Source organism: Mustela putorius, unplaced genomic scaffold (assembly GCF_011764305.1).
Source record: "Mustela putorius furo isolate JIRA1106 unplaced genomic scaffold, ASM1176430v1.1 tig00003853_pilon_pilon_pilon, whole genome shotgun sequence".
NCBI classification, from domain to species: domain Eukaryota; kingdom Metazoa; phylum Chordata; class Mammalia; order Carnivora; family Mustelidae; genus Mustela; species Mustela putorius.
This window is the reverse complement of record NW_025422005.1, coordinates 8941701-8963825: the sequence shown is the minus strand read 5'-3', so window position 1 is coordinate 8963825 and position 22125 is coordinate 8941701. Positions and strand designations below refer to the sequence as shown.

The following is a 22125-nucleotide window of genomic DNA, read 5'->3' as shown; positions in this document are numbered from 1 at the left end:
AGGGAGCTTGGCTTTGGGAAGCTTAGCTTTGGGGTCTAGGTTGCAGCATCGCTTTGAAACTTGTGGTAGCGCCGCCTGCATGAGTTACTCTGAGCTTTGTCCATCCACGGCACTTCTGGTCCCACTTCTCAGGCTGGTACTACCGAGGATGTATACTGTGCGAACACCGCTGGCTCTCCCCTCCCCCCTTCTCAGCACCTGCAGCTCACGGTTAGGTGGGCTTCTCCACCCGGAGGTCCAGAGGGAGGAACTGAGGCAAAGGTCATGGGGCTTCAGCTAACACCTCTGGCCCTAGTTTGCATACCCCCGGGTTTTGCCAAGTGTGGTCTAAGTGTAGACAGAAAGCGGCGCGGCCCTTGGGCCAGGCTCTTCCGTCAGCCCTGAGCGTCTGCCTGGAGGTGAGACATTACGCTCCTCTGTAGAGTCAGCCTTCAAGAAAACACTGGAGGGTTTTCCCAGTGGTTCTGGAACCAGAGAGATTCACAAGGACCACACCCTGGCTTGAGAGGGGACTCAGCCCCATGGTCACACATGGTTTCGAAACAGTTGCAGAAGACATGGCTCTGGGCAGGTGGGAAGTAAGAGGTGGGGAGGTGCCCTCTATCCTCAGGGACATCAGACTTCCGTCACGGAGAGACATGGGTGTCCCAGGGACTGGGAGAGATCTGGAAAGTAAAAAAGCAAGGACGTGCACAAGGCTGTTTACGGCATCTTTATTCGTAACTGCCAAAGCTTGCCCCTGAGATGCCCTCCGGGCGGTGAAGGGAATCATAAACCAAAACATTCAGAAAGTGGGGTGTTATTCAGCCCTGGGAAGAACTGAGCTATCAAGCCATGAAAGGACACGGTGACACCCTTAAGTGTGTGTTACTAAGTGGGAGAAGCGATCTGAAGAAGGCTTTGTATGCTGTGACTCCAAGTACATGACCTTCTGGAAAAGGCCGAACTGCGGAGACCTTAAAAGGGTCATTGTTGCCCGGGGTTGGAAGGAGGGAAGGACAAACAGGAAGGACCGAGGATTTTGAGGGCCGTGAAGCTTGCTTTTTTTTTTTTTTTTTTTAAGATTTTGTTTATTTATTTGACAGACAGATCACAAGTAGGCAGAGAGGCAGGCAGAGAGAGAGGAAGGGAAGCAGGCTCCCCGCTGAGCAGAGAGCCCGATACGGGGCTCGATCCCAGGACCTTGGGATCATGACCTGAGCCGAAGGCAGAGGCTTTAACCCACTGAGCCACCCAGGCGCCCCGAGGGCAGTGAAACTTTTCTGTACGAGACTGCAAGAGGGGATCGGATGTCATTAAACATTTGTCTACACCCCCAGAATGTACACAGCCAGCAGTGAGCCCTCAAGTCAGCTACGGACTCTGGGTGACGGGGATGTGTCCGCGCGGGCTCATCAGCTGTGCCAAGTCGACCACTCGGCTGGGGGACGTTGGTAATGGGGAGGCCGTGCAGGGGTGGGTGCAGGGAGTGAATCTCTGTAGCTTCTGCTCAGTTTTGCTGTGAACCTAAAAACCCAGCCTCCAGCGGCCCCTACAGATCAGACACACCTTTTTGGTCGCAGCGGTCAAGGGCAGTGTGTCATTGGTCTCTACCTCAACCCGTCCGCGTCCGCACTGCCACCCGCTCCTGGGGGCTCCATTCCATCAGCCGTCAGGTGGCCAAGGCTCCTGCCTGCCTTTCTCCAGGACCACACTTCTGTGGCAGCCGCCTGGAAGGAGTCACCTCTTTTCTCTGTGTGTCTCTCCTCTGTCTCTTATAAGGACACCTGTCATTGGATTTTAGGGTCCACCCTAATCCAGGGTGATCTCACCTCAAGATACTTTAACTTAATTAATCACATGTGCAAAGACCCTTTTACCCAGTGCATGGGGATCAGGGATCAGAGTTGGATGTGCCTTCTTGGGGGACACAAGTCATGCTGTCACCCACCCGCAGGGCCGCTGTGAGCAACCGTTCTTCTCAAGGGCCTGGAACGGACACAGTACCTCCCTCCTAGAGCTGTCAGAGGACTAGGTGACAGACTGCAGCAGGGTGTGACCCTCGTGGTGAGCCCCCGTGGTGCCCGAGGGCCAGTTCCAGATGGCACTGCAAGGGAGGAAGTCCGTCCGGCTCCAGGCTATGGTCAGGGACTTGCCTAATTGCATTTGAGGAGCTCTGTAACAGTCCTCTCCAGCAGCGAGCCAGTAGCATCCAGAACCTTCTCGGCAGGCCCGAACAGGGAAGGAAGGCAGCGTGAACCTGTCCTTCCTGTCACTTGGGCAGCTCGGCAGTGCAGGAACGGGAAGGGGGAGCCACCTCTAGCCTGAGTCCCTAGCAAAGAGGCCTGGTGCTTCGGCCACCTCTGAGTCTCTGGGGTCAGGCGGCCGTGGTGGGACACGGGGAAGTAGCCTAAGGGCAAGATACAGACAGGGATGTGAGGAGCATGGAAATAGGGCTTCTGGAAGGGAAGGCGGAAAGAGGAGAAAGTCCAAAACGTGTCTAGGAGGTTTCCCATCCCTGTCACTGATTTTTTTTTTCACTGTCATTTTGAAACGTTTTCTTCGGAAGAAGGGCCGGTCGGCTGGGTGTGTGTGCGGGGGGCACAGGCTGGTACTCCCGGTGGTTGGGAGCTAGAGGCAGCCCACTGGGGTCATTCCTAGAGAAAACGCTTCTGTCCCAGAGAAGGAAGGGGTAAGGATCCGGGCTGCTAGCCTTCAAACTTTATTTTATTTTTAGCAACAGAATCTTTGTAGAAATGGCTGTTCTAGAAGACGAATCAAAGTGCCCCAACTGGGGCGCCTGAGTGGCTCCGTGTCTGCCTTTGGCTCAGGTCCCGATCCTGGGGTCCTGGAATCAAGACCCATGTCGGGCGGCCTGCTCAGCGGAGAGCCTGCTTCTCCCTCTTGCTCTGACTCTTGCTCATGCCCTCGCTCACTCTCTCTCACAAATGAAAACATTACCAAAATCTTTAAAAAAAAAAAAAAAAAAAAAGGAAGTGCCACTGTTTTGGGGGAACCTGGATGGTGCAGTCAATTAAGCTCCCACGACTCTTGGTTTCCACTCAGGTGCTGATCTCGGGGTCGTGGGGCCCAGCCCCGTGTTGGGCTCCACACTCAGCAGGGAGTCTGCCCTAAGACTCTCTCTCCGACCCCCCCAAATCAATCAATCAATCAATCTTTTCTTTAAAAATGTGGCCCTGCTCCTCATGGCCGCTGGGGAGGGGCTGGGACCCTGGGACGCTGCCTCCCTCCCGAGCCTCCCACCCCTCAACAGCCCTCGAGGCTCCTCCCCGGATTCCTCAGGGTCCCCAGAGCTCGGCATGGAAACCTCTCCCGGGACATCTTCCTGCAGGGCGCCCTGTAGCCCGTCTGAGAGGTCGGACAGCACTGACCACAGTCTCCACCTTCATGGGCCAGGGGTGTGGACAAAGGGAGGTCTAAGTCAGGGGGAAGGAGAGAAACGGGGAGGTCTTTAAGATTCCGCAGTTGTGCCCCAGGTCAGGCTGTGGCTAGAGGCTGGGGTCTTCCAGGCCACTGTGGCCCCGATGACTACACTTTTACGGGGGAATAGTGGGATCTTCTGCGAGCAAGGGGCGGGGTTTTTCTCTTCCTGGATTAAGAAGACGAAGAGCCAGCACTGACTGTGTCCTTTCTGCATCTCCCAAGCCACCCTTTGAAATTAATGACCTTGATTTATAGAGAGGCTCCGTGGGTTTGCCAAGTTCCTGGGACTCCCAAGTGGTAGATCAGAGAATTGAGCCCAGCCTGTCTGGCTCCCGAGCCTGTTCTAGGCCACTCTACCCAAAAGGTAGGGGATCTCTTTCTGGAAATAGACAGGACTCTGAAAGAGGGGAAAACTCAAAATTTAAGTCACCCTGGAGAGTACGCGTTCACGCTCTCAGCCTTACCTGTCCACACGCCTGCTTCCTGGCCACGCTGAAGTTTGTTGTTTGCTCATTCTCGTCTGTCCGCAAGGCTGGATTCTAATTCATTCTAATTAATGTCCTCCCACTGGAGGCGCTCAGAGTGGAGGAGAGCTGTGCACCCTCCAAATGGTAACCATCCCCCCAACCCCGCCACCCTGCCATGGTTTTCGGTCCCGGGGGTGTTTTCTTCCTTCTCAGGAAGGTACCAACTCAGCACACTACTTTGCTCCAAGACATGGAGCCCAGGAGACATGAGCTGTTCTGCTAAAGATCTTCCCAGGGACTCGGATCTTTCCGGGGCTGCCAATTATAAACAGATGGTCCTCCTGGGACCCACCCAGAGACCACCCAGCTCATGTCACTGAGGGAGGTGGGGCTGCTTTCTGTGCTCTGCAGCTGAGCTCTAACAATGAATGCCAAGTCCAGGCACTCAAGCAAGCCACTTTGGACAAAGAAGTCCAGGCTGGGTGGGGTAGAGTCACTCACTATTCTCTGGTCAGCAGATTTTTCTAGAGACCTCCCCCGGCCAATCCGTGTGACAACGTCAGCGAGCTTGTACTCTGTGGCTGGCCCGTGCCAGGTACTAAGGTTACAAGATGGACAGAATGGACAGGAACAACCAGAGAAGCTTGAGAACTGACGGGGCATCCGGGCAGGGTTCTGAAGGATGAATAGGAGTCCGCAGTAGGCTTGGCATTGAAAACAGAGAAAAACAGCCTGTGCTGGGCACTAGGGAGGGAAACAGGGAACTGAGAACGAGTGAGATTTATTCCCTGCCCTCCAAAAGACGGAATCTAAAAGGAAGATGGTGACCACACTGCACTTGGGTCCAAGGGCAGTGTGTCATGCATGAGCGTAAACCCTGACTGTGGAGTCTCTGGGAGCCTCCTCACTCGTTCACACAATGATGGGGAGAGAGATCCAAATAGACAACACCTCATGATGGAGGGGAGCTCCCGAGAGCAGTGCCAGGGGCCTTGGGGAAGCAAGCAGGGCTAGGACCACAGTGCTGAGCCACCTGTGTGTGAGGGAGCTGTCTGGGAAGATCTGTGCGGAAGCTTTTCTTCTGCCATCCTTCTTCAAGATCATAAACAATGGTAGCCGTCCGTTAGAGACAGTTTTCTCAGGACACCCAGGCATAAAGACAGAAACCACAGTCAGCCACAACCCCACCCGAGACAACCCACCCTCTTACGTGGCCTGGCGACTTCCGTGAAACCGTGAGGCTTTTAGGGGCACCTGGGGGTTTCAGTCGGTTTAGCATCTGACTCTTGATTTCAGCTCAGGTCATGATCTCAGGGTGGGGGGATTGGGCGCCACATCCGTCTTCCTGCTCAGCGGGGCTGGCAAAGGTGGGGACAGGGAGTCTGCTTGTTTGTCCCTCTCTCTGAGCTCCCCCACTCTCTCTTGCAAATAAATAAATAAATAAATAAAATCTTAAAAAAAAAAAAACCCTGCTATGTTTGCAGAGTTGAGGGTATCCTTTATGGACAGGGCTGCAGTCTTTTTCTCTCAGCATTAGATCCCTCCGCCTTTTCCTGTGTCACGAACACTCATCCTTTTAACGGCTGCAGGTGAGGGTCCATCCAGAGGCCGTGCTGGTGTTCTCGGCTCTTTGTCTCCCTGGGAAATGATCATAGAGGTCGTGTACTGAATACTTAGCGGGTGCCCGTTTCTGCCTGCTTAATCCCCAGGAGACCCCACGAAGAAAGGCAGCGGCTTTTCTCCTACTGGGAGAGAGTGAGTGCTGGTGAGAAACCTCGGTTCGAATCCCAGCTCTGTCACTCAGTTGCTGTGTGACCACAGACAAGTTGCTTAGCCTCTCTGGGCCGCAGTTTCATTATCTGTACAAGGGGCTACCTCGTCCAGCTCCAAATTTAAGTGAAGTTCCCCCACTGACTCTTTATCCCACTCGCCATAATTTGCGTCTGATGGTTTTCTCGCTGGTCACTGTCTTCCCTCGCTGGAACCCTGGCTCCCTGAGGCGGGCAATGTGGACCCGCCGCCCCTGGGAGGCTGGAGGTCTTGCTCCCCTTCCCTCCGGACACAGGCCAGCCACACAGCCCGAAGGACGCGAGCAGCCGTTCCCCCCAGAGGGGCAGGGAGCCCGCACATGTCAAGCCATCCTGAGCCCTAACTTGACACACCTGCCCCCTCCTCGGGCTGCTCGCCCCACGCTCCTCTCAGAACCCCCTGCCACCTGCCTGCCCGTCCTCTCTCTCTCGTTCTGGTGCTGGGTGGGACTCCTGTCCTGCCAACTGCCCTGGGTCACCCCCAGGTGACTCCGGGCATGGACCGCACGGGCGGGCCTGCTGGGTTGGCCGCTCGGTGCCTCTGGGGCCTCCGAGGGGTCTGGGCAGGGGACTGGAGGAGGAGCGACCAGGAGGGGACAGTGACAGGAGCAGCTCCAACTCTGCCTCCCCTCAGCTGTCTCCCCGACCTCCCACCCCCAGACGAGCAGCCCCGGCCACCGAGCGAGGCTCGCACGCCTGGGCCTGACCCTCGTTCTCCTCTGAGACAGACTCCTTGCCCGCTTCCAGGGCTGAGCCTCGCACGTGACTCTACCCCACAGCTCAGCCCCGGGACGGTTTTGAGGCTCTGGGGAAATCCGGATCTCACTGAATCTTGGTCCAAGCACACTCTGTGCTGGAGGTTCTGGGACCCTGAATGGCTCAGCCAAGGACGATGGGAGGGTCTCAGCCTTAAACCTCCTCCCAACCCATCCCGCCTGTGGCCCAGAACATTCCTTCAGCAAACAGCAAACAGCACGTGTGCTCCCGGGTGCCGGAATGTGAAAATGAACAAGCCAGACTTGAGGCCCGCAGGGGGCCGGTGGCCTTGCTGCGAGGCAGGCAGAGAGCAAGCCTGTCCTAGTGCCCGGGGAGAGGTGGGGGTCCGAGCACAGAGCCCAAGGAAGCCAGCCCCCCGGCGGCATCCTCAGCAGACCCCAAAAAGGAAATGGTCAAACCTGAGGGTCCTGCCGGGGCGTATGCCCTGCCCATGGAAGACGAGGGGACCCAGCTTTCACTTCATCCCCCTCCCCTTACTCCAGCCCCTTTCCCTCTGCAGGGGCACAGCCATGTAGACAGTCCTGGCCTCCTTGGCTTCTGGCTGCTGGTTTTCTGGGCAGACCAGGGGTAGGGGGATTTAGACTCTCCTCTCCTTGCCCGATCTGAGAACTGGGGGGTCAGGAAGAGTTGGTTAATCCGGCCAGGAACCCCTGGGCCCTTAGTGCCCCTTCTGCGGGAGCCCCATGCACACCTGCTTGTGATGAGAAGCAACCTAAGGTCCCCAGAATGAAGGGCGCCCTTTCTGTGCCACTGCTCCGGACCCTCCGAGGCGATCCCTCGTGCTCCCAGAACCCCTACACTTGATAACACCCACCCCCAGTTTTAAGCTTCCCTTCTGTCTCCACTTGTCCTGGAATTCTCAGAGTCCCCAGAGGCATTGCCTTCTGCTGGGCGCCAGGGAACTGAGCCCGCTCTGTGGTCCTATTCCCCATAGGAGCTGGAGGCGGGATACTGCTGGGCAGGGACGAGAGCAGGAAAGAGGAGGCCAAGGATCCCCTCTGGCTGACATATTCAGAAATTCAGTGGAAGGGTGGTTGGATGACGGGAGAGAGTGCGTAGAAGGGAGAAAGGAGAGGAAGATGGATGGATGGAAGGATGGATGGATGGATGGACAGACGGATAGATGGATGGATGGATGGATGGATGGATGGACGGATAGATGGATGGATGGACGGACGGACGGACGGACGGATGGATGGATGGACGGATGGATGGACGGATGGACGGACAGACTGATAGATGGATGCATGGACGGACAGACGGATAGATGGATGGATGGATGGACGGACGGATGGATGGATGGATGGATAGGTGGTTGGACAGATGGACGGATGGATGGATGGATGGATGGATGGACGGATGGACGGACAGACGGATAGATGGATGGATGGGCGGACGGACGGATAGATGGATGGATGGATGGACGGACGGATAGATGGATGGATGGATGGATGGATGGATGGATGGACGGACGGATAGATGGATGGATGGATGGATGGATGGATGGATGGATGGAAGGATGGATGGATGGACGGACGGACGGATGGACGGACGGACGGACAGACGGATGGATGGATGGACGGATAGATGGATGGATAGATGGATGGAAGGATGGATGGATGGACGGACGATGGATGGACGGACGGACGGATAGATGGATGGATGGACGACAGATGGATGGACGGACGGACGGACAGACTGATAGATGGATGGATGGACGGACGGACGGATGGATGACGGATAGATGGATGGATGGACGGACGGACGGATGGATGGATGGACGGATAGATGGACGGACGGACAGATGGACGGATGGATGGATGGACAGATGGATAGGTGGATGGATAGCCAGACAGGCCGGTGGGGTAACAGGAAGGATGGAAGGAAACTGGGTGACAATGACCTCAAGGCAAGGGTGAGGTCTGGTGCCGTGGAGGGTGCTCACACCCAGCTGCCTTCCTAAAACAGATGTTTGTCATCTTCTTCCCGAAGTGACTCTCCCTGCCTCTCCTGCAGGGGCACATTCTTAGTCTGTTTTTAGTTCAACAGACGAGAAAGTATTCCTTGGAGCCTGTCTAATTGCAGACGGTTGGCCCTTGATGGGCTTTTGTGGTCACGGAGAGCCACGGATGGAATCCTTCCTTCTAAAACCCTTCCTGTGTTTGAAGACTTCAATTACAAGAAGTAAAGTGCTTCGACTAGGTGGGGTCTTCAAACCAGGCTTTCCCAGGGATGTTTCCGGAGGTGGAAAAAAAAAAACAAACAAACTTTTATTCTCTTTTTTAAAATATTGCAAAAGCCTTAAAAGCACTAATAAAGAGAGCAAACCCACTGGGAGATCCCCCAGCTCTCATCCCATCAGCTACACCCTTTTGGGGCCCTTTCTGCTTGAGTAAAAGTTCTGAGATTTTAAGATTGATAAACCGTTCCCACCTCCAACTACTTGCCTGTGTGACTTTTGTCCCTCCTGGGTCACAAAGCAGACTGGAGAAATCTGGATTCCAGGCTGGTGTATGGGGACCCCCCTCTGTAACTCCCACTCGAAAATGTTGGCCCGCCCAACGCAGCTTCTCCCTTCTCATTAGTTGTTTCTAGAGGAAGAAAATGTGCAGCTGGACGTGTGATTTCTTCCTTTCGCTCGTTTCACACACTGGGTTCCATGCTGAGTTTTATTTCTCAAGGAGGAATTTCTTCTTTTTTTAAATTTCTTTCTTTCTTCCTTTCTTTCTTCCTTTCTTCCTTTCTTTTTTTTAAGATTTTACTTATTTGAGAGAGAGAGAGAGCATAGGTGGGGGAGGGACAGAGGGAGATGGAGAGAGAGAAGCAGGCTCCCCGTTGAGCAGGTTGCCCGATGACATGGGGCTCGATCCCAGAACCCTGGGATCATGACCTGAGCTGAAGGCGGACACTTAACCGACAGCCACCCCAGGCACCCCTTGAGGAGGAATTTTGTTGGTAATTTTAGAAAGGAAGAAGAAACAAAAATAGAAACCCATTAGACTAATCCCGAAGAAAACCTCATCTCTGCCTATTATTATTATTTTTTTTGAGATTGTATTTATTTATTTCAGACAGAGAGAGAGAGAGAGAGGAGGGGCAGAGGGGGAGAGAGAGACCCCATGCTGGCTGCAAGCTCCATCTCTCAGCCCCAAGATCGTGACCTGAGCCAAAATCAAGAGCCGGATGCTTAACCGACTGAGCCTCCCACGTGCCCTTCTTCCTTTTTCTGATGCCGTCCGGCCCCATTCTGTCCCTCTGCGCCCGGGATTCTTAGTTCCCCTCTCCAGGCCCTTTTACCAACAGGGGCTTCTCTGGACCCACAACATGTCCTGTCATGGGGAGGTAGGTGGGTTGTTCTTGCTTAGGTCAAGGTTGAGAATTAGCCGGCCTTCTTTTCTGCGCCTTTTATGGCCGCCATTCATAAATTTGCCCCACCCCATTAGGAATCTATTCATCGGCCCCACCAGGGTCTTCTCCTGGTATAGCGGGTCCCACGTTCATGACCAGAGTGGGGGTGGGGGAGGGGAACGGCCACATCTCCTGCTCAGTGGGACCCTGGCGCCTCTCTCCGTGCCCTCCTTCCCAGAGGGACCGTGGAGAGCTCCACTTCGCCTCTGTGGGCCTTGCGGCCAGGACCTTCCAGTCCATTCTGGCAGCTTGTGCTCATAAACCTGGCTCTGGCTCTAAGGGGAGAGAAGACCAGCTTGTTCTTGGGAGCGTTCCGGAACACCATAGAGGAGTTCTGCTGTGGCTTCTGCGATGGAGCTGGCAGGGGGTGTCCCGTGGAAAGCAGCATCTAAGAAGGACTTGTAAATAACACTCAAGCGATCGGTCCTAAGTGGGCTCAGAAAGTACTCGTTTGTTCCAGAATAGGCTCTATCCCTTTGGGAAAGCCTATTGTCGATGCGCTTTGCAAACCCTCTTTGGATGCAGTCCGGGAGCCTGGTTACTTCACTTGCCAATTCCTCGGGCACATTGCTGAACTTCTGATGCCAACAACTGAATCACAATGGCTTACTCAATGACCACTGACTCAGGGCTGTCATCCTCTCCTTCCAGATTGTTCTCTGGGGCCGGACTGAGAAATGCCTGAAGGAGACGACGGAGGAGATCCGGCAGATGGGCACCGAGTGCCACTATTTCATCTGTGACGTGGGCAACCGGGAGGAGGTGTACCAGACGGCCAAAGCTGTCCGGGAGAAGGTGAGTAGCCTGGAGGGCCCGTCCTCAGCTCAGCTGGACCCAGGAGAAGGCCAGCCAAAGAGATCAATCTGGCCTGGGAGAGAGTGTTGCTAACGGCAGGCTGGCTGTTTCCGGGGCATCTTTGGGGACTCTCCCGGGGACTCTCCACGCTGTGTGTGCACGCGTGTGTGTTGCTCAGGGCGGGGATTAGGGGTGTGGGTTGATTGCATAACACCTGTTGTCCCCTTTGGAAGTTCAGACCTTGTGAGTTTCTGTCCCAGAGTCTGGGGCCAAACATCCCATTGTCCTCTGGGAAAATCCTTGTCCTGACTCCAGCAACCTGTTTGCACTGAATGAGCTCTCAGGGAGCTCCCAGGGAGCAAAGCCCACCCCACTGGGTATCTGGCACGCGGCTAACGTTAACTGCTTCCATGTAACAATAACCTCACTTGTCATAAACCTACTCTGTGCCATAAAGTCTTTCGGACCCTCGGATCGACCTGGGATGGCAGGCAGCCCCGTCTCAGGAGTCCAGGTTGATGCCTGGAGAGACGATGTGGCTGTCCGGGGGTGCACGGTGAGTGGGGAGGGGGCAGGTCCCTCTGCCCTAAAGGCCCCGCGACGGCTCCCCCTGCCCACAGGTGGGCGACATCACCATCCTGGTAAACAATGCTGCCGTGGTGCACGGGAAGAGCCTCATGGACAGTGACGATGACGCCCTTCTCAAGTCCCAGCACATCAACACCCTGGGCCAGTTCTGGGTAAGGGCCATCCCGGGCCACAGCCAGCCCCCGGGTGGGAGTGACTCATTCCTTCCCTCCGCGCTGCCGTTTGGGCGTGGGGAGAGGCTCCCTGGGGCTGGGGCTTGTGGATGTCGGAGAAAGTGGAGGTCAAGGCCCTGTTGCGGGCAGGCCCCGGCCGCCTCCCCTCCCCGTCCTAGGGGAGCTCCTCATCCGGGGGGCACGGGTGCCTGTACTGGCCTGGTGTAGAGGGGCTGCTGGAGGCGGCGGCCCCACACTGACCTCCCGCCCGCCCTCAGACCACGAAGGCCTTCTTGCCGCGGATGCTGGAGCTGCAGAACGGCCACATCGTGTGTCTCAACTCCGTGCTGGCGCTCTCCGCCATCCCCGGGGCCATTGACTACTGCACATCCAAAGCCTCAGCCTTCGCCTTCATGGAGAGCCTGACCCTGGGGCTGCTGGACTGTCCAGGGGTCAGTGCCACCACCGTGCTGCCCTTCCACACCAGCACCGAGATGTTCCAGGGCATGAGGGTGAGGTCAGTGAGCGGGGGACTCGCCTCCCCCCCACCACCCCGGGCACGGCCCCCAGCAGAGAGAACGGAGGGTCCGTCCAGGAACAGCGAGGATGAATCCCAAAAGTCTTAAGTGGGTCAAGAAGCCAGAGGCAGGAGAGGGCCTGCTGTGTGACCGCTCCGTATGAAGCTCTAGAGGCCGGCCACGGGCATGGAAATCAGAGCAGTGGCCGTCCCTCGTGGGCTGGGGACATAGCATGGGAGGAGACCCAAGGGAGCTTTCTAGGCTTTTAAGAATGTTCTCTCTTCCCGATCTGAGCGGTGGTTGTGTAGATGAAAACGAGTCAAGCTATACACTAGAGATGTATGCTTTTTTATTATATGCAAAATACAGCTCAATTTAAAGAAATACCGAAGCCGATCGAAGGGACTGGGAACCATGGCTTTAGAGCTCATGCTTCCGAGCCAGCTCACCTCTACCTGTGATGTCCCCTGCCACCCGGGTCCAGTTAGCGCCCACTGCGGCCTCCACTGCTCCTCTATAAAACGGGCTGATGAGAGGGGCATCTGGGGTGGCTCATTCGGTGAAGCGTCCCACTCTGGATTGGGGCTCCGGTCAGGATCACAGGGTCGTGAGATCGAGCCCCATATCGGGCTCCACACATTCTCCCTCTCACTCTGCCCCTTCCTCCCCACCCGGCTTTCTTACTCGCTCTCCAAAAAGAAAGGAAGGAAGGAAGGAGAGAGAGAGAGAGAGGAAGGGAGGAAGGGGGGTGAGGAGGTCCGCACCTAGGTTCTGTGACAGGGATAAAACGGGACCTGCCGCGCAACACCACGTATGTAGACAGTAAGAGCCCAATAATTGGTGCTACGATGACGAAGGTTTGTGAAGCCGCATAAGGTCGTGGAGAAATGAAAATGCGGAATTACCCAACAGCTGCGTTCCTCGCTTTTTGCAACGCGGCACCAGTTACAAACTTCCCTTCCGAATCTGGCACACCAGCTTCTTCCCCAAACGAGGATGACGTGGAGGGTCCTCGTGGGAATTGAACGAGTCAGCCTTTCTTTCGCAGAGCATAAGCCATGTGGGGTCCCCCCCCCACCCCGTCTCCCCGAGCTGTTAGTACTAAGAGTCGTTTGGCGACATCCCCGGGTCTCTGGATTTGCAAAACCTCGAACCAGCTTTGCCGACTCCCTGAGCCGTACTCCGCTGGTCTGTAAGAGTGGACATCATACCTCCCTGAGGGGCTCATGAGGAGGGGTCGAAGCAACACACAGAAGGTTCTGGTGCAAAGCCTGGCCCACAGACCCCCAGTAACGAACTGCAGCTCTCCTGTCCTTGCCATCAGCGAGCATCTCTGAGAAGCCGTATGTGACTGATCTTCCTCCCTGATCACCCCTTTTGTGCGCCCCCCAAATTTCCACCTGCTGGACATGCAAAGCACCGTGGATTCTGTATGTAGAGGAGGTTCGATAAATGACAGTTAATGTCCCATGTTGGCTCCCCCTCCCCTATCACATCTCAGTTTGGCTTCTTTTCTTTTGGGTATACAGGAGGTGCTCTGTAAATGCATATTGGATGGAAGAGCAACAGGGGCAATCGGGGTTTCGGCTGGGCTCCAGGATGCAGAAGTAGGTGGCTATCAGCAGGCCTCTGGCAGGGTGTCTGTCTCACCTCCTGGCAGTCTCCTCTCCAGCACGTTAAGGACGTGCAAGTTTCCCCAAGCCATGTTTCCTCCGAGTGTGGACCCACACAGCCTCGGGCCAGCTCCGTGGGACCTGGATAAGTCACTTTAGCTTTTCTGTGCCTTGGTTTCATCTCTAAGAAGGGACGGGTAATGTAGCCCTTGCTTCACAGGTTAGATGAGCCCCGAGATGGGACTCCACTAGCCTGCCCGACAAGTAGTAAGCTCCAGGTGAAGGTTAGGCACCTGCGGGGGTGTGGCTGAGCCCCAAAGAGCTGGAGGAAGAGTCAGAAAAGGATGATTGCTGTCTAACCACCTCCCGCTTCTCAAAGGAAAAAAACAAGAAAATCACTGGCTTCCTCCCCAACCATGAAAAAACTGATGGGCTTTCTGGCAAAGCCTTGGGGACCCATCTCACCCATAGCGGGGAAAGAAGTACCCTCCAGCGGCCGTGCTGGCATCCGTCAGGTTCTTCTGCAGGGGCCTTACTAGAAAGGGTCCCCCTGAACTTAATGAGCTTGGCCCATGCGCCCCGCCTTCCCTTCCTCCAAGTAGTGAGCAGAACCGGCCCGGGTCGGGGCTGGAAAACCAGACCGTGCACTGTCTGTAGGGATCTGGCCTCCGTGACCCGCAGCAGGGCTGGGAGCATCTTGGCTGCACCTTGGGAAAGCAAAGGAAGCCCCTGGTGGGGAATGGGTGTGGGGGTCGTCCACGGGTTCTCTGAGACCCACCCCGCCCATGCTTGGGTCCCAAGAGTTGCCTTTGCTCAAGGTAACGTCAGCTCTGAGTGACTTACCTAAGCCCTAAGTGCTTCTGGGGCCCGAACAGCCGGCAAGCCCTTATGGGGTGATCACGGTCAGCCCTGAGCCTACAGGCCCACAGGGGCGAGGACAGACTTTTGTCCTGGGGCTCCTGCTGGCCTGGCTTGGGTCCTTGGGGCCTCCCCTAATCTCCCCAAAGCCTCAGCTTCCTTCTCTATAAATTGGAGCAAATGACTCCTGTTTCGTTTCGCACGGGTCTGGCAGGTAGAGGTACCATCGCCATGTGGGGCTCAGGTCACAGGCCTCCGAACAGACGTGAGAAAGCTCCCGGCATTGGCGCGTTCAGCCGTTCATTTACCAACCCCTTGGAAAGCGCTCTGTCCGCGTCTGGAAGGCCGAGTCAGTGAGCCCGTGAATCAGCGAGGGGAGCAGCGAGCCGGGCAGAGAGCGGCCATCCCGCAGACCCCTGCCTCCGACAGGATGGGCAGGACACATTGGGGAACAGCGGATTGTTCCGTGTCCATCTGTGCCGCGAGCACGGATTGAGCACCACTGTGGACCAGTCTCTGCACGGAGGGGAGAACACAGAGAGCAAGACCGACCAGACCTCTGCCCTGGTGGAACTCACAGTCGGAGGGGGGAGACAGGCCATGAACGAGGAGACAGACAGGCGAGGCCCTTCGCAAGGTGGCCAGTCCAGAGAATTAGCAGAGGGAGGAGCGCAGAGGCCACCCCGAGTGGATGGGCTAAGAACTCTCTCGGATGAGGCTGCCGACAGAGAGCTTAAGTGGCAAGAACAGAAAGGTTGGCCAAGGTAGAGCAGAGCAGAGTGACCCGGAAGAGGGGTCAGGCGGCGGGTGAGCGGGGCCCACATGAAGCAGGGCCGTGGAGGGCCCTGGGAGCCCCTGGGAAGGGCTGGGCCAGGCAGACACAGGATCAGAGCGACATTTTATTTTATTTTTAAGATTTTATTTATTTATTTGACAGAGAGAGAGAGAGAGAGTGCGCACACACAAGCAGGGAGAGCGGCAGAGGGAGAGGGAGAAGCAGAGACCCTGATCCGGGGCTCGATCCCAGGACCCCGGGATCATGACCTGAGCTGAGGGCAGCCACTTAACCGACTGAGCCACCCGGGCGCCCCGGAGTGACACTTTAAAGGATCCCTGGGAAGCATTTTGGAGAATGGGTCCCAGGGGATGGCCTACAAGATCTCCATTCTCAAGGGCAGGCTCACTGGGGAGCAAGGAAAAGGCGGGGGGGGGGGCGCTCCCTGCGCTACTGGGGACAGCAGGTGGGGGAAAGCAGAGCCTTCCAAAGGGGACTTAGGTCTTCCAAACAGCAGACGCCAGAGGGATGGGCCAGATTTGTTAGCCACGGAGGAGGTCAGCAGAAGCATGGGTTTCTCTAGCAGCATCCCCTGTGTTTCTTCCTGCGCCAGGTTCCCCAACCTCTTCCCACCGCTGAAGCCTGAGACGGTGGCCCGGAGGACGGTGGAAGCCGTGCAGCTGAATCAGGCCCTCCTCCTCCTTCCGTGGACCATGCACGCCCTCATCATCTTGAAAAGGTAAGTGCTGGGGGTCGGGGATGGGGGATGGGGAGTGGAGATTTGGAGACGGGCTCCTGCTGGCCATTCCCCTTCTGCCAGGGAAGCCTGGTGGGGAGGAGACGGCCGGCAGGAGAAAGGACTCTGTAATCGATTAGTCATGTCTGCTGTGGGCACGAAAGTGAGCACAGGCGGCCTGCGTGCCGGTTTCCTACACTTAGGATGGAGCCATCGTTTTGAAACTTGTGGGTCTCGGGACTCCTTTACAATGTCAAAAATTAGGGGAAACCAAAGCTCCCCCCCCCTTTTTTTTTAAATGGAGTTGTCTCTATTCTTAGTTACCGTAGGAGACATTAAAACGGAAAAAGTTTTACAAGATTTATGTATTTGTTTATATTTAAAATATTTGCTCATGTATAAACAGCAGTAATCAATCCATGTCCATCCCTGGTTCACAGAAATATGATATATTTATAAAAAGGGTATTTTCCACCAAAAAGAAAAAGTAGCAGGAAGAATGGCATTGTTTTGCATTTTTGCAAAGTTCTTTATTGCCTGACTTAATTGGAGACAACTGGACGCCTAGATCTGCTTCTGATTTTACTCGGTTACGATGTCACGTGGCATGTCGCCTCCAGAAAACTCAGCTGCATGTGGGAGCGAGGAGTGCAGAGGCAAAACTGTCTGAGTCTTATGACAAAAACAGTTTGACCTCTGAAGCGGTTTCAGGTGTCCCCCAAGGGTTCCTGGGCCACCCTTTGAGAACCACTGTTCTGGAGACTAGCACTTGTTGGCCCCAGTGTTCAGGAAGTTCAATCTAGTGGGGGGAAACGGATCTCAATGTTTGGGATTCCCGGAAGTGCTCCAGGGCTGGTCAGATGGGATGTACCAGGAGGTCGGCTTTAAAGAGGAGATCACCCTCCTTCAGAATCGGCGCAGTATCACATTTCCTAGAACTTTCTAGACTCTGAGCAGCACACCCTGCCCTGAAGGGGCCATTCCAGGTACTCAGCAAAACCTGGTGCTTCAGGGAGAGCTTGGACGCTGGAGCCCCGTGGCTGTGGACTTCTATCTCCTCTGGGCCTCGTCTTGCCCCCTGCCCCCGCTGATGGAACCCCTCTGACCTGAGAGGCCTTTTCAGGAAATGAAGGACCTAAGTGCCTTCATCAGATATCAAGGCCCAGGAAACAGGTTCCCTCTGTCTGTGTGTCGACTGCTGAGAAGTTGCTCTAACTACAGGCACAGGGACCTCCTCACTAAGGGGACCCATCAGTCCGTCCAAACTCAAAGCTCTTTTAGAGACACCGAGTAGGGGCAGGGGCAGGGGGCACCTGGGGACATTTGGACCACTTCTTTGGGTCCCTTAGTCGTCGTGACTGTTGCTCTGAGATGCTCCTTGCTGTGTGACCCTAGGTGAGTCGAGACTGCCACCCTCCACTGCAGGGGGCTTCTCAGAAGCCTTTCTGAACATTCTAGAAAAAAGCTGGTTTGTCTAGAACATGTCAGTGTTTTCCTCCAAAACCTCCTAGCCTACATTCCCTCTTCTATCCCCCACTACTTTTCCACAGGAAGCAGAGGCCATCCCCTTCCTCAGCCTTTGTACAACACCCGCTTTTCACCACCCCCAAGAAAAATCTTTACAAGCTCAACTCTAGTGCCATGCGCACCCCAGGGAGCCTTCTAGATTGCTCTGGGTAGAAGTGAGCCCTTCCTGTCCTGCACTGAGAGCAGGCCAGGGCCCTTCGATTGAACAAATGGACTGAGGGGCTCTCTATGCCGAGCCCTGCCTGTGGGGCTTGGGTCAGAGATGAGGTCTCTCCTTCCAAGGCGGGTGTGGGCCTGACAAGCCAACAGCAAGGGCATGGCAGGGGCCACTGGGGAAGCACAGGGGCTGTGGGAGCCCAAGGAGAGGCCTGGGGGTGAATCTGGAAGTTTCCCTGGAGAGAACAGCAGGGCCTAACCCTTCCATCCCACACAGCAAATATTTGTTGAGTAAGTGGAACGTGGAGTTAATTGGTCAGATAACTAATCGATCAGACAACAACTAGCCCCCAAATGCTAAGAACGTGGTCTTGAAAATTTGTTTCTACCACCCACCTTTACTTTGGAAACACTGTTTATCCACTCACTCAAAAGCCCTTCCTTCAGGGAGGGTGGGGGGGCGGGTGGTCAGGGGGGCGGGTATCAAAGCCACTGCTCTACTGTGTGGTTCTCTGTGGCCATTGGTGAACTGGCTGCTGGTGTCCCCATTAACCATCTTCCGTCTCCCTCCCCCCTCCCCCAGCATACTCCCACAGGCTGCACTGGAGGAGATCTACAAATTCTCAGGAACCTACACCTGCATGAACACTTTCAAAGGGCGGACATAAAGACCAGACGCAGAGACATGCTTGCAAGCCACGGAACCTGAGGGGGCCACGGTACTGGGCACACACCCACAAGCCTGTCCCTTGGCGCACTTCTGCTGGGTGAGCAGGACTGCTCCTGGCCCCAGGAAGAATCCCGGTGCCCTCCCCCTGGCCAGCCCCAGGACCTTTGCACAGGACTGATGGGCGTAACTCTGACCCCCATGGGGAGGCGAGAAACCAGCCAGTAGCTACCTTGACACTTTCATACATTTCTAATTCTGTAGAATTTATTATTAAATTGCTTCTAACCAGCCTTAGCAGTGTGCATAGACTGTTTCCAGGAGGGTCTGTACCCAGATACTCTCTTTCTTCTGAAATCCACCCATCCTCAGCTTGTGCAAATGGCACATTTGAATGGCAGGAATGAAAAATAAAGAGATGGTTTTTTGAGCTCCCTTGTTGAAATCCCTGACCCCCAGTCCTTGGCAGTGGGGAGGAGCCCGATCCCCACCACAAAACCCCAACCTTTAAGAAACGGTCGGTCTGGGCGCCTGGGTGGCTCAGTGGTTAAGCCGCTGCCTTCGGCTCAGGTCATGATCTCAGGGTCCTGGGATCGAGTCCCGCATCGGGCTCTCTGCTCAGCAGGGAGCCTGCTTCCTCCTCTCTCTCTCTGCCTGCCTCTCTGCCTACTTGTGATTTCTCTCTGTCAAATAAATAAATAAAATCTTTAAAAAAAAAAAAAAAAAAAAATAAAAAAAATAAAAAAAAAAAAAAAAAGAAACGGTCGGTCTGCTTAGGGCCCCCAGCTGCCAGGAGTAGAGCTGGCAAGAAGAGGGCAGAGATGGTGAGAGAGACTGGGTCCCGCGCCTGGGGTGTGTGGCTCCTTTGCCGCCTCTGCCAGGCCCCTCCAACAGCCATGGGTTGGGGGCACTTGGCCTCATCACCCACGGCCTGAATGAACTTGTCTTCGGGGAGCTGCCCTCCGCCCCTGCCCCTAGCACCACCAGCCGCAAAGCGACCAGCTCAGGAGAACAGAACCAGTCCTTAGTGAGCACCACTGAGCAGCGGGTCAGTCTACCGGCCATGACTGGGTACCGAGAGGCCATGTCGCTGAGGAGCCCAAACTCTGAAGACCACCAGCATCAGCGGTCCCCCTGCTAAGCAGCCCCTTGAGCCAGATTTGACGGCAGGAGCTAGAAGGGAAATAGAAAGGAAGGAGGAAGTCTGGAGTGGCACAGTGGACCCGGGCTCGGTCACCAGGGAGGATCACGGCCAGGGAGACGTGGGGAGAGATGCCCGGGGTTCCTCTGGTGTGTGTTTCTCCCCGGCTGCAGCAAGCTTGTCAACGTGACCTTGGGCAGGGGGGACAGGGGCTTCTGGCCATATGGCTCTTCCAGGTGGTTGACCAGGTGGGGGAGGGGGAGGGGCAGCAGCTCCCCAGGGGTAAAGGAGAAGGTCACAGGCCCAGAGTTCAAGGTAGGAGCTTCCCCGGGCTCTGCATACGGCAGCCCTCCTACAAAACTCACATTAGCGGAAGATTGATCTCAAGGTCCAGACGATCGCCAGTTGGGACCATGCAGAAATGCCAAGTCACGATGGTGTCCACTGGTTATGGAGTACCTGCCAAGTGGCCGCCAAGCCAAGGGCGTCACATTTTAACTGTTAAATTACCCACTGCACCTGGCAGCAGCCCCTGGGAACCCCTTCCAACAGCCGCAAGGTATGTCAGCCAGGGCGTGACCCCAGGTCTCCGTGACTTCTGACAATGGAGGCTTGTCTTAGAATTGCCACCTGTCGGCCAAGAGTGGCGGCAACTCAGCTCTGTGTTCTCTTCATGCTGGGGACCTGGCTGAGCAAGGAGCCTCCATCTTGGCCGGTGACTAGGGGCAGAGGTAGACGCCCCTGAAGGTTTCTGCCTGGAAACAAAGCACGTCACTTTGGCTCCCATTTCATTGGTCAGAGCAGGTCATGTGGTCAAGCCTGCCGTGGCTGCCACTGGACATCCACTCTCCGTGGAATCGTGGCCCATCGTTCTGAACTATAATGCAATCGGCCCCACACCACGGCTATTGTCCCCGAGAACGTGTCCACAGAGGATGGAGGGAAGCAGACAGATGCCGCCCTGGGGTGTGGTGGCCTTGCTGTACACACACCAGGTTCTGAGCAGAGCCCCAGAGAAGCACGGACCGGTTTGTGGGGTGCTGCTAGAAAGATGGTCTGGTAGGTGAGCAAAGAGGCTCAGAGCAAGGAAATGGCTTGCCCAGGCTCCAAGGGCTTGTGACAGACAGCAGAGGCAGAGTTCGAACCTCACTGTGGCATGTGACTCGTCACCTGCATTTTGGTTCTTGAGATGTGTCCCCAAAGTGAGGGGGTGGGTGGGAAGAAAGCTTCTAAGGTGTCCCCCTGGCCTGCCTGGTGAAGGCAGGCCAGGGGGACATCGCATGTATCAGTCACCCCATTGTGGAGTGTCTGGATGACATGGTGTGGGGTCCAGCGGCTGGACCTGCCCCTCCTGCCCCAGGAGCCTGTCACCGGCTCTCGCAGGAGGTGGGTTGCAGGTGGCGGCACGTCTTCATGGGCAGGGGTAGATGAGGAAGAAGAAGGGGAGATCCTGTCTGCCGAGCCCTGAATTTTCTGATCATCCTTTAGCGGCACGAAGATTTCTGTGTTCCCAGCTGGCTCCAGGCCAACCGTTTGGAGAGGATTTGACTCCTAAGGTTTCCATGAAATTCTGCATTCGGCCTGCAGGCCAGGAATACAGTGAGCCCCCCAGGGGTCTGAGTGGACTCTGGGAGAGACAAGGGCCGGCCAGCCCTCCCCAGCACCCACTGAGAATGGAACTGCCTTGGCTGCAGTGGAACATCCCATCTTTCCAGAGCCCCAGGGGTTTCTCCTGACAGGCAGGCAGGGCTTGGTCCGACCCCTTCCCCTCCCTCTCCGCTGGGACACTTTCAGTCTTTCTCTGGATCTCTTCCCAGAGGAACCAGGGAAAAAGCCTTGGGCAGATTCCCAGGAGGCCCTGGCCGGGTCCCTCCCCGGGATGGTATGGGTACTTGGAAAGCCTTGAGAGTGAGGGACGAGAGCTAATTCTGTCCCCGAGCTTAGCCAAGGGAAACAGAGTGACAAACCCTGAACTCTGGCTTCCTGACCCCCCGAGGGGCAGGACAGGGCACGCTGACCCTGCAGAGAAGGCGTGGGCCCTGGGAAATGACCCAGTTGCCATGCCAGGGGCTCCTCCAAAAAAGAACCAGATCCGAGGTGGGCACCAAGCCCAGGGAGACGCCAGACCCGAGCCCATCCTGGCGGGCTTCCAGGGACCAGCCTATCTGGCCTGGCAAGCGGCCAAGGGCTGAATTCTGTGGCCCCAGCCCCTCTCCCGGGGCCAGAACACTTTAAGAAGTGGAGACTCTTCTTTTTGGGCCAAACCGATGATCAGGAGGGACCCCGGGGGAAGACAGGGCTCGGCCCTGTCCCGTGTCTCCCCCAGAGCCCCTCTGAGGGGACAGAGAGCCCACGTGCCCGGGGTGGTCCCAGTCTGATAGGGGACCAAAAAAGGAGCCACGTCCTGAATAGGTGAGCCCTGCTGTCTGAGTGCTGAGCAGCACAGAGGGGAGACAGCAGCAGCCGGGGCGCGGACCGGGCGGGGGTCAGGGAAGCGCCGCCGTGGGGGCTCTCCTTCCCACCGCAGTGCTTCGGGAAGTCTCCCTCAGAGGGGGCTTCCCGCATTTTCAGGAAGGGCCTTGTGAAGGGGGGCTCATTCATAAGAGCTCAGAGGTCTGTGTTTGTGAAGAGAACGTCGATGCAGAAACATCCCTCACTTCAGGCAAAGCAGGGGGTGACGACCGTCCCTTGGCGCAGCAGGAAGGCTTGGAAGCGC

At 56.1% G+C, this 22125-nt stretch overlaps 1 protein-coding gene across 1 annotated transcript in view; it reads left to right on the top strand.

Moving 5' to 3' along the window:
* The window catches only part of DHRS3 (dehydrogenase/reductase 3), a 37492-nt gene extending 18794 nt beyond the window's left edge, over window positions 1-18698 (top strand). The window contains exons 2-6 of the mRNA XM_004741445.3: window positions 10535-10678; window positions 11299-11418; window positions 11697-11935; window positions 15796-15921; window positions 18185-18698. Of these exons, the coding sequence (XP_004741502.1) occupies window positions 10535-10678; window positions 11299-11418; window positions 11697-11935; window positions 15796-15921; window positions 18185-18269 (714 nt within the window). The 3' untranslated portion in view covers window positions 18270-18698. The remainder of the gene's footprint in view (window positions 1-10534; window positions 10679-11298; window positions 11419-11696; window positions 11936-15795; window positions 15922-18184) is intronic.
* The last annotated feature ends 3427 nt before the right edge of the window (window positions 18699-22125 follow it).